Source organism: Nelumbo nucifera, chromosome 2 (genome assembly GCF_055504915.1).
Source record: "Nelumbo nucifera cultivar China Antique chromosome 2, China Antique-T2T, whole genome shotgun sequence".
NCBI lineage: Eukaryota > Viridiplantae > Streptophyta > Magnoliopsida > Proteales > Nelumbonaceae > Nelumbo > Nelumbo nucifera.
In genome coordinates this window covers 78,967,212-78,978,560 of record NC_142650.1, presented here as the reverse complement: position 1 = coordinate 78,978,560, position 11,349 = coordinate 78,967,212, and the positions used below count along the sequence as shown (strand labels likewise).

The window sequence follows — 11,349 nt, the reverse complement described above, 5'->3', positions numbered from 1 at the left end:
ACTCTCTTGTGCACACTCTCATACTCTTTTTACCCTCTAATTAATTCTCAACTTTATTCAAGTTTCAAAAAGAAGAAGGCTTGCTCAAGTATCTCAAATTAGCAATTTAGGAGGGTTGGAGGCTTCAACAGTTGAATCAAGTTGAGATTCCGAATCGGCAGACCGGGTAAGTTGTAATTAAATTATTTTTATTTTTCAGAATTTTAATACTATAACTTTAAAAAAAATGTCTAGCTCCTCTTACAACCAATTTCTCGACATGTTCAACTTTGACGATGTTCAATCACAATACAATAGTGTCAACACTGATATGGATGCTATGGTTGATGTTGCTGGAGTTCTCATCCCCTAGTACTGCTACTATGGAAAAGAAAATTGGCAGTAAGTTGACTAGCTCGGTCTGGAAATTATTTAGCATAGAAAAGGTTGAGGGGAAGGGAAAAAAGAGTTGTTTGTCGTAAATGTAAGAGTGATTTTAGTTATAATAGCAAGGGTGGTACTAGTCACTTGGGCAGACATATGGTCGGTCACTCATGAGAAAAATGAAGAAGATGGTAAACAAGCATCACAAACGCAAATTAGGTGTGGGTTTTTTGGTAGTTCTAGATATTCTCAAAAAAAAAGAAAATAATTAGCAAAATATATTGTACATACTGAATAATTATTTTTATTAGCTAAGACACTAAGCTTGAAAGATTTTTACAACATTCTGTAAATCCCCAATTTAAAAAAGTTTCTAGAAATACTATTAGATCGGAGTTTTGGCTTTGACAATCCCTAAATTTGCAAAAAAATACACTTTCGCCATTTTATAATTTTAGGAGCCATTTTAGACCTCAAACTAAGCTGAAAAGGCCATTGTTAGCCCAAAAAGAAATGCTGATATGGCACAATTCAACTCAAAAGGCTGAAAAATTACAATAGAATCCCACTGAATAAAATAAAAAAACTATTTAATAGATAAACTAATAAATATTGAAAATAATATATATAAGTGGGTTCCAATTGAAATTTCCCCTTTTAAGAGAAAAAATAATCAATGGATCCTACTTGAAATTTTCTCTTTTAAGAGAAAATAATAGGTGGGTCCTGAATAACTCTTCTCCTTTTCAGTCTCTTTTTAATCGCCCTTTAGACTTTTCTATGCTTCAGGTATTTGGTTGTGCATGTTTTGTTCATCTTCCCCTACAAGAATGCATTAAGTTAATTGTTCGAGTTACTTTTTGTGCTTTTGTGGGGTATAGTCCTAATCATAAGGACTTCCTTTACTATGACCCTAAAGATCGCCGCATTCATATATCTCATAATGTCAAGGACTTCCTTTACTATGACCCTAAAGATCGCCGCATTCATATATCTCATAATGTCATCTTTCCTGATAATGTGTCTTTCTTTGAAAATATTGTTAAGTTACCTGCTCATTCTATCTCTTATATCACAATTTTGACTCTACAGGTTCTTCTAAAGCTTCTCCATCTCACTTTCTGTCACTTCAGGATTACTTTTGTAAGCGACCAAATATTGCAGCACCTATGCCCCTTCTTTCTTCATCCCCAAATGTTGGTCATCCTACTTCATCAATCCTTGTAAGTTCTTTTGTTCCTCTAAGCCCATTTCATCTAATGCTTCTACACTACGTCATTCCTCTAGAATCTCTCAACCTCCTAACGGCTATGGGTTTTCCTTTAAATCATAGTTTCCTCTCTGCTATGTTGTCCAGTATAAATATTCCAAAGTCTTACTAGCAGATTGCAACCATTTCTCATTAAAGAGATGCCACAAATTCTGAAATTCAGGGTCTTCTTGAAAAATGACACATAGGAATTTGTCAAAGCTCCTCTTGATGCCTCTATTATTGGTAGCCGGTTGGTTTATTCTGTGAAATTAAAGTCATATGGGAGTCTTGATAGGTATAAGGCCCCGTCTTGTTGCCCAAGGTTATATGTAGGAGTACAAAATGTATTGTGATGAGACATTTGCTCCGGTGGAAAAGGTGACTACTGTTCAGTTACTCCTAGCTATTTTCTAGAGTCAAATAGTGGGAGATCCATCAAATGTACGTGAATAATGCCTCTCTTCATGGGGAGTTAAAGGAAGTTGTATGAGTACTGCAATAATCCCCAACTTGTTTGTCGTCTCAAGAGATCCTTATATGGCCTTAAACAAGCCCTTCATGCCTAGTTTGAGAGATTTCATTCTGTTATTAATGATGTTGCCTTCATATAGAATTCCTTTGATTACTTCCTTTCTGTCCTACACCGGAGAATCAAGGAATGATTATACTTCTACTATATGTTGATGACATTATACTTCTACTATATGTGATGATTAGGAAGGGATTGTTAACTAAAAAAATCTCTTATTTGAGTCTTTCAAGATGGACTTGGTCCCTTAACTTATTTCTTGGCCTGGAAGTAAATCATAACTCTTATTGTTACTTTGTACCCAACACAAGTATGCAGTAGATCTTGTTAAATTGGCTAACCTCACTGATTCCAAATTGGTTGACACTCCTTTGGAAATCAATTTGAAAATTGAAACTTAGGAAGGATAGTGATCCTTTTCTAGAAGATTCTTCTCTCTATTGTCAAGTGGTAGGTAGTTTAATTTACCCCATTATGTCTTGGCCAAATATATCAGTGTTGTAAGTTAGTTCGTGTCTTCTCCTCATCAACCACATTTATCAGCAACTTACAGTATCATCAGATATGTTAGAGGGACCTTATCTCATGGACCATTCTTCTCATCATTGTCTCTTAATCTCACTGCCTATGTTGATGTCAATTGGGCTGATTGCCTAAATACTCGAAGATCTACTACTGGTTGGTGCATTTTTTTCTTGGTGACTCTATTGTCTCCTAGAATGTAAAAATGTAGCCTACAATTTCAAAATCCTTTATTGAAACTAAGTATAGGGCCATGTCCCTAGTTCCCCTCTTTGTTGATAATCTCAGTACTATCAAGATTGTCTTCAATCCTATTTTCCATGAGTGCACAAAGCACATTGAAGTGGATTGTCGTTTTACTCAAAATCTCTTCCTTGTGGGCCATATTTTTCATGTCACTACCAAAAAAAATGACTTTTAGCGGCAGTCAAAACTGCTGCTATAGTCTTTACCGGCAGCTGGCGAACTGCCGCTAAAAGAACTATCGCTAGACATTCTAGCGGCAGTTTTCGCGGCTGCCGGTATAAATATTAAGCTGCCACTAAAAACTACTTTTAGCGGCAGTTGCGACTGCCGCTAAAGGTTGTTTTTAGCAGCAGCCACGGGCTTCTTTAGCGGCGGTCAAAGTATACTTTTTTTTCCAAATGACCTATTTATATTTAATTTTCTTCAAATTACCTGTTTTCTCTATATATTCATTTAAACTGAAATAAAATACAAAAGATGAAAAAGCATCAATTACAATAAAATTTAAAAAGTCATTCTCCATTCAAACAATTTGAATCACAAATAGATCTTATTTTCAATTTGATAATTTCTTGGTTTGTACAAAAATTCAGTAGGGTCTGAACCAAAGAGTGTGTGACTGCTACACATTCCACTCTTTTGCTTTTGGCAGCCCGGATTTGATCTGCAAGTGAATCTTTTCTTCGCATTTTCTCTCTTCTTATAAACTCAAGATCCATATATTCTTATGAGGGAAAGAAAGTCTAATGTACTCCTGCCTGCCCAATGCCATCTTCCTGAATTTCATGTCCTCATTGTACCGCATTGTGTCATAATCTGAGCTCCTATAGGACTTGATGTCACGGAGGAAGCCTGTCAATTGCTTCTATTGCTGCAACACTACTTTGATCAGGATGCAAGTATTTTTCATATGTTACTTTCAATGGTCCCCTTGCAGCAGCCTTCTGGAATTTCAAAATCATATATGCACATTCTCTGCATATGAAACCCAAACAAATGCAATTCAATCTTTACAAGGAAAACTTGTAGATTCTAGTTCCAGGGAAATTGGCAAAAGAAACCCCTACTTCTTGAGCAGTTGAAAGCTGCAAAGCATCATTGCACGATAGAAACTCAGACATCACCCGGAAAATGGGAAAACCAAGATAGCTGCCAACTTCCTTACGAGAAGTAATTATAAGAACGTAAGTTCCTGTACAAAAATTAAGAGTCGATTATTTATCTACTAGCCTTTAGAATAAATGGTAAAAGCATCGAGTCTCCAAGAAATCTGGCTGGCTCAAACTCAAAGACCAGAATCTAGAAGAGAAAATAATGTTTTGAACTATATATTAATAATTGAATACATATCAAGGGAATCCAATAAGGCTAACAATCTTTTATATAAGCTTTTCATTGATGTAAATGAATCTTTTTTGTTTACTTTGGGCTTCCCGGATGAGCCCTCCCAAAGCACTGCAGATATTGCCTGACATTATAGGTATTCCCAGTGGTAGATCTATTTGACCTTTCTTAATGTGAACAAAGTTTTCAGCTTTGCCCCAAAAAACAAAAGACTCAAGAATAGGGACCCAGGTTTGTAGCTCAACGGATAAGTGTTATTTTATCAATATCCGCATACCACAAATGCAAGGTCATATATATGGAATTTATGAGGGATCTTTCCATCAGGATCTTTTGCATGATTTCCATCAAGAATTCTTGCAAGCACAAATCTGAGGGTTCTTGGGCCATAGACACGTTAACGATGCGATGGCTTCTGAACCTTGGCATAGGAGGCAATATCAAGCAACAACAAACAACCCCTTCTCGCCCTCCCTAGGCTGCAATCTGGATCAGCATTAGCTTGGTTATGCCAATAAATCAACTGCCCCAAACAATAATTTTCACCATATGTCTTGCACTACTCCTGGAAACCTGACCCCAACTTATCAGTATACTTGGGGCCCAAGTCTAGAGGACTAATGTATACAGGAGAAGTTACAGTCCTGTATGCATGCATGTGAAGAACTCTTTTTAGTCAAAGCAAAGAAAATCACCTCCATATTAATCAAATACAGGAGAACACTGCTATGAAATTTCAACTAACCCGAACTCTAAAATATTTTGTATAAGCATAAAGGTGGATCAAATCAGCAGCTGTATCATGCCGGCACTTGTATGTACATGGAAGACTTCGAACTTCATCCCTCAACCTTGTAAAAGAAGGGGGGTGGGGGGTAATGAGTGACAATCATAAATCATTATAAACATCAGCTGTAAGAGACAGTAAACCACACCGCTTACCATAAAAAAGATTTCTGCAGTTCTCTCCGGAGATCTACAGATCCAGAAGGGTCATGCTCTCGAATCTTCTCTTTTAAGTCATTCAGCAAGCCCTCTTCCATATGAGGAGCCATGCATTGGACTAACTCTTCAACAAGTGATCCTTCCCCTTTCCATAGGACTGAAACTACTGCTTCAGGACTAAGCTTCTCCAGTGGGGGTGGAGCTTTATTTGGGTCACCAAATACACTTCTCATTACATACCTTACCTATTAACATGAATTACATTCAGAAGAAGGCCAATTTGATCCCAAAATTTAATAACTTAATCATATCAATAAAATTCAGATCACAATGGGGGGGGGGGGGGGAGAGAGAGAGAGAGAGAGAACCTCCCTCTTAAGTAAAAATAGAAAGGTAAGCACCTTATCAAGAGTAAGAGCCAAATTCTGAAGCCTCTGGTTATAGACCCCCTCAACTGTGTTACATGAACTCTTTGTAACTAATAAACAAATCATGTTACAACAAGCATATAGATTGATCAACCTTTGCCATGTCTATAACATGGAAGTAAAACATCTCAAATACTTATAAAATCTAGGTAAGAAACATAAAATTTTTAATGGTAACAATCAAAGGCATTGGATTAATAGTATGAGAAAGAATACAGCATAACAAATGAACAAGAATGATATCAATATAAAAAGTGTGAACCCATCCCAAAGCTGCACAATGTAAAGAACTTTTTCACAACTCATAAAGGCAAAAAGATAAAGGTCGTAAAACAAAAAGAAACAAAATATAAGATGTATGATATAGGCATCAATAAAAAAGTGTACAACCATTTGAATGATGTGACTGCTGGCAATTTGTTGGTTGCAGAGCAAGTGGCTAATATTCAACACCAAGGTCTATGAATGATGTGACAAATACAGAATTAGCTCCCAGGTAGTGACTAGTGAGGCCTGCGAAGAGCTTCCAGTGATGTTAAGTCAACAGCCTGGTGACCCAACTGGTCAAACCATTGAACCATATGATCAATCATTTGTTTATTGGGTTGTTAATATTAAACTTTTTTTTGACAAATTTAGTAATGTTTAGAAAATACTGGTCAAAACCAGGCCAAATCAACCTCTGCAAAGTTGATAAAACCTGAAATTGAGTTGATCATCACAAAGAATCAGGTTCTGCTCCAACAAAGTACTGTTCAAGATCCTAAGTCAGTACATACTACAAAGCCTGTATTGCAGAATTCCACTGATCAGAGGAAGAAAAACCACAGAAAGAAAGCAATACCAGTCAAAGATCCAACTATGAATAATTCAATTGTGAGTTTGCTTATAATCTCTCTCTCTCTCTCCCCCCCCCCCAAGCAATGTTTTGGCACTTGGTTTCTTCTCTGATCTCTTTAGATAGATATTCATTAATAAGCAGAAACAACAGCTGGATCAGACCTTCTTTGACTACAGGTCTACAGCTGCCACTAGAAGTACCAAGGCCAAGGCCACAGTGATTTCAACCATATAATTTCCTGGTCTATTGGCATTTTTTTTTCTGGAGGATGAGGTAATGTTTAATGGCTCATGAGTCCTATTAGACATCACTGTTATGTATTGCAATGCCATCTTTCTCAGGCCTTTGTTCTTACAAACTCTAGTGTCTATCAATTCATGGTGTATATGGCTCTATTGGCCACTTCTTTGGAAGGAACATTGCTTCTTGACTGCATTTTTCTGTGTCCATCTGCTCGGTGTATCCTCGTTGATTTTCTTTCTTTGAGAAAGATTGACCCTTGTAAAATTTAACATATTAAATCACTAAACTGTGACATACAACTGTAAAGAACAGTAAAATGGCTATAATACTGGGAGGTAATGTAAACTAGAAGTCTTTTCCATGTAACATGCTAAATACAGATTTTGAATATTCTTCTCATGATTATTTACGTTTGTTCAACTTTTGTGTCATTGTGTTGAATAAACACATGTATCTGAACTTCTTGCTATAAGTTTCTTTTCTTCAATGCTTCTGATAGTTGTAAAAGCCACTGTATTGGACTTGTCACCCTCACTTATGAAGGAAAAAAAATAATTGACTTTGGTACATTTCATTTATGAATTCTGTGAACTTATATGTCAAGGAGCTTGGAAACTGAAATCATCTCATCAGGCATTGTTTTGGATTAAATGAATTCAATCAAACAATTATCCATGACTATAATACCTGCATTTATTAGGGATTTTTTTTTTGATCAATTATTAGGGATAATTTTTCCTCCTTAGTAGTATTTATTTTGGTGAAGAGGAATTAGGGGTGGGGCAGAGCAGGGTGCACTTGAGGCCCACTGGCCATAGCACAGAGAGCCTGTGTATCCGCTGGTTTGATTCCGTGCCTTCTAAATGGAGGGCTTTCCATGCAACCATCTCGACTACTAGGTCATTGGCCTCCTGGGTAGTATGTGGTTTATTGAAAAAGACCTTGAATCTAAGATGTTAAATGAACTAACATCAGTCCTGAATTTAAGTATCTAACTTCAACATTTATTTGACCATTGGAGAGACCATTTATGCTCCTACGCAACATCACCATCAAGTTGGAACTGGGTACCCTTCTACCATCAATGGTCTAGGATATACTTAGGCAATCACAAATCATGAACATGCTACAAATGATCCTATAGTACAATCAATACAACCTTGTCTTAAAGCTCTTTTTCTCATTCCAATTCACTTGGAGATAAGTAGAAGGGATAGCTGCTGAAACCATTTGAATGACTATCTTGTCTTATTATTACTATAACTGTTTTGTCATTATCATCACTACTTTTCTTTTATTATCTACTATTTTTCCTTATTCCATGATAATGCAAGAAGAACAAGCATTGAGGCATGACACTTCCATAAATAAATTGCCCATACTGTTTCGATCTCCTTGCTATTTTTCTTCAAACTTAAGAGTTCAGCTATGTAGAATAGATGCCTAGGCAATTGTATGATAGTAAGAGTCCCACTTAATGGATTTAGTGCATTTCATAATCTTTTTGCTGTCATACAAATCATAGAGAATTACTACTTAAGAAATTGGATTGGATGCTTTCTTCCAATAAGTTTCTCCAACTTCAAAGATAGGTTGATAAACAGAAGGAATAACATATTCTAGGGATTTAATCATTTATTGATCTATAGCCAGGTACCTCACATCTGCATGGCAGTCAAATAAATTCTTTAGGCTTGAATCAAACCAAAAACAGTAATAAACATGGTTGTAAAAGAATGTAACATCACCATCCACAATTTTGTGAATCAAAGAACAATATTAATGTTAAAACAATAAATACATTTAGACATGAAGAGATGAAAGTTGGAAATCATCCAAGTTTAGACCTGAAAGTTAACTGTTTTTTTTCCTATTATTCTTCATAAGGTAAGGTACTCAGTTCAATAGATCCAAGATACAGAACATAACATGTATTTAGCTTGAAATCAATAGAGCATACCAAAAAGCTGCATCAGTTGCTGGAATTCTTAATAATCCTCTGCAGGACTACTGTTCTTGCCCTTCTTATATCCCTGCTGCACTTGTCAGCATACTCACCCAGATCCTCAATGCTCTTGACAAAAATCCCCAATTTCTTCTTGATCTCCTCTATTCCAAACTTCACAGCATCCTCTTCTCGAAGAGCAAAATCAGCAGTTTGCATTAGAGAGTCCATCTCTATTTCCAGCCGGTCAACAAGAACCTGAATGCTATCTAAGTCCTTGATAGCAATATAAGTGCCTGCCTGCATTGAGTTAATAACCTCTTTCTGCCCTTTCAATGCATTCTCGTAATCCCTCCAAAGTGGATCAAACCATTTACCCATCGATCCCAAAGGAATTGAAGTTGCAGCTGCAACAGGGGGTGCCGCCATGGCAGCAGACACCACCGATCCTATGATAGTATCTACTTTAAAGTCTAGTAACTTTCATTTTTGTGTGTGAGTGTGGCCATGTGAATTCATTGTTTTCTTCTGTATGCAGGACCATTCCTTTTGTGTGGAACATCATTACCACAGGTTTCATAGAGCAATCAATATTTGGAGTAATTCTTTACCTGTTCTTGTTAGAAATTTCAGAAAGACTTCTTTCCCTCATTTTTTAATCATGAACAAAGCTGCAATGGATGGTTCCAAAAATCTTTGTTGTGTGATCTGGAGGCATATTTATATAGCGGTGGTTCCACTAGCTTCTATATATTGTCATCCCCCTCTTTTCTTCAGAAAAGAAAACAGCAAGGATTTTGCTTACATATTTGTTTAGAAGATTTGTGTATCACAAATCATCCATGGACATGGTACCAACACTATGTACAAGACTATTCTTGTACCAGTAACTTCGCCGAATCGATTGGTGTCACAAATTCCCAAAATATTAAAAAATACTACAGTAATAAGGGTTTTGTCTTTCAGAATACGCAATTTAATTGAAAATTTGTCAAGAATTAATTCAGAAAGCAGGGTTCCAACAGCAACTACGAAACAAGAATTATGTTGATAAGGCAGTGCTCTGTTAGTCGCAAGCCACTTTGTATACATTGAATAACAATAACAATAACAAGGTTTACCAAATTATTACCACCAAGCTAGGTTAATCAAATTATTGCCATCGCACATGTAGTTGGCTGACTAGGAACAAAATAACAGCTAGTATAATTTTCAATCAAAATAGATGAACAAAATAATAAAATAGAGGAATGCGAATGAAACGGCAAGAGAGAAGTTTAGAACCTCCTTGGCAAATCGAAGCTGTCCTTTAGAGTTCCTCAGTACTTAGACTAAATTAGCATTTATCAAAGAATACAGAGCATAAGTGGTGGAAATAATGAAGAAACCCTAACAAATAGAGAAAAATACAACATATATAGGAATTACCTGTGAATCAAATGCTGTGGATGTATCTGAGAGAGAGAGACCGTGAGAGACAGAGAGAATCGCTGATGTCCAATCGTGTGTGAGAGAGATAGAGAGAGAGAGAACTTAGCGAGAGAGAGAGGAAGAAAGAGAGACAACTGAGGGAGAGAAATAGAGAGACGACCGAGCGAAGAGAGAGGGAGAGAGGGATGACTGAGAGCGAGGGAGAGCGAGAGAGAGCGCAAGAGGAACGATTCAGACTAAGAGAGAGAGAGAAAAGGAGAGAGACGACTGAGTGAGAGACAGGGATGATTCAGACCGAGAGAGAGAGAGGGGCCGGAGAGGCGTGAATAATTTCAGCGGGAGAGGCGTCAATTGTAGCGGCAGTCGTTTGGCATCTAGCGGCAGTTTTAATCGACCGCCGCTAGAACTCTATTTTAGATTCCAACTTTTAGACTTGGTGGAATCTAAAACTATGACTTGAGACCGATACACTTCCTCATCGACAAACTGATGCTCGAAGGGGAGGTAGTGGATTTTGTTTCAGATTTCAAAAAAAAAAAGGGTCCCAGATATGTCACAATCCCAGTAGGTGATCCAAAAGGCGAATTTGGCAACAAAAGTCAATCACAATGATGATTTATAAATCACAACTTCGTACACGTTCCGTTATAGTACTCATTCTTTCTCTACGTTCTCACCCCAAAGACAACTACGTTTAGACAGAGCAAAAAACCTACGTTTAGACAAATCGTTTGGGTAGGCTGGAGTATTGGAAGCTTGAACAAAAGCAAATAGCACCTACCAAATACCAAAAGAAGCATCTTGCTTGAGAGCCATCTACGTAATTATTAACCTGAAATATCTCTCCATAAAAAAATAACATACAAATACGAACGGTATGAGTACGGTCTTATGAGCACTGAAGCCACTCTCCTGAAAACCAAGTCTGCGATAAAACTTGAAAGAATCAAATTATCCCACTTTATCGTTACTGGCCTTTTGTTCCTTATGTCCTCTAGTATCGTTGCTGACCGTTCGTGAACCAGACTGCATACCAAAATATTAAACAATGTTCTTTGTATCTAACAGGAATATCACATAAGAGAATTGAACACTCAGATAGCATGATTCCTTTTCGAAGTATCTACCCTAAATTACATGATTTGTTTCTTCTAACAAAGTCCATTGGGAAATGATAACAATTAGTGGTGTTTAAAGAAATATAATACAAAGGATGTACATAATTCTAGCTTTTGCACATTATATTTAATCACGGAGTCA

At 36.8% G+C, this 11,349-nt stretch overlaps 1 protein-coding gene across 6 annotated transcripts; it reads right to left on the bottom strand.

Annotated features, from left to right (window-relative positions):
* Window positions 1-3,318: 3,318 nt before the first annotated feature.
* LOC104589527 (histone-lysine N-methyltransferase ATXR3-like) lies at window positions 3,319-11,062 on the bottom strand. 6 transcript variants are annotated; one of them, XR_016082384.1, is made up of 6 exons: window positions 10,087-11,062; window positions 8,674-9,989; window positions 5,603-5,679; window positions 5,199-5,446; window positions 5,002-5,107; window positions 3,319-4,104 (listed from the first exon to the last, which is right to left on the bottom strand). XR_016082384.1 is itself a non-coding variant. In XM_088897604.1 (5 exons), exons 2-5 carry the CDS (start codon window positions 5,693-5,695, stop codon window positions 4,087-4,089), a joined length of 465 nt encoding a protein of 154 aa, XP_088753730.1. In that variant the 5' UTR covers window positions 5,696-9,989; window positions 10,087-10,988; the 3' UTR covers window positions 3,319-4,086. The 6 variants fall into 6 exon arrangements, 3 of the variants coding, with proteins under 3 accessions (XP_088753730.1, XP_088753731.1, XP_088753729.1); XR_016082383.1 differs by lacking the exon at window positions 10,087-11,062 and having other exon boundaries at window positions 3,319-3,887; window positions 3,980-4,104; window positions 5,603-8,677; XM_088897604.1 differs by having other exon boundaries at window positions 5,603-9,989; window positions 10,087-10,988.
* Window positions 11,063-11,349: the final 287 nt, after the last annotated feature.

Coding starts and splice junctions, on each gene's coding strand:
- LOC104589527 (XM_088897603.1), bottom strand. CDS start 5,695: ATGATTTGTTTATTAGTTACAAAGAGTTCATGTAACACAGTTGAGGGG. Junction 5,447..5,602: donor TGGCTCTTACTCTTGATAAG/GTGCTTACCTTT, acceptor TCATGTTAATAG/GTAAGGTATGTAATGAGAAG. Junction 5,108..5,198: donor CTGCAGAAATCTTTTTTATG/GTAAGCGGTGTG, acceptor TTCTTTTACAAG/GTTGAGGGATGAAGTTCGAA.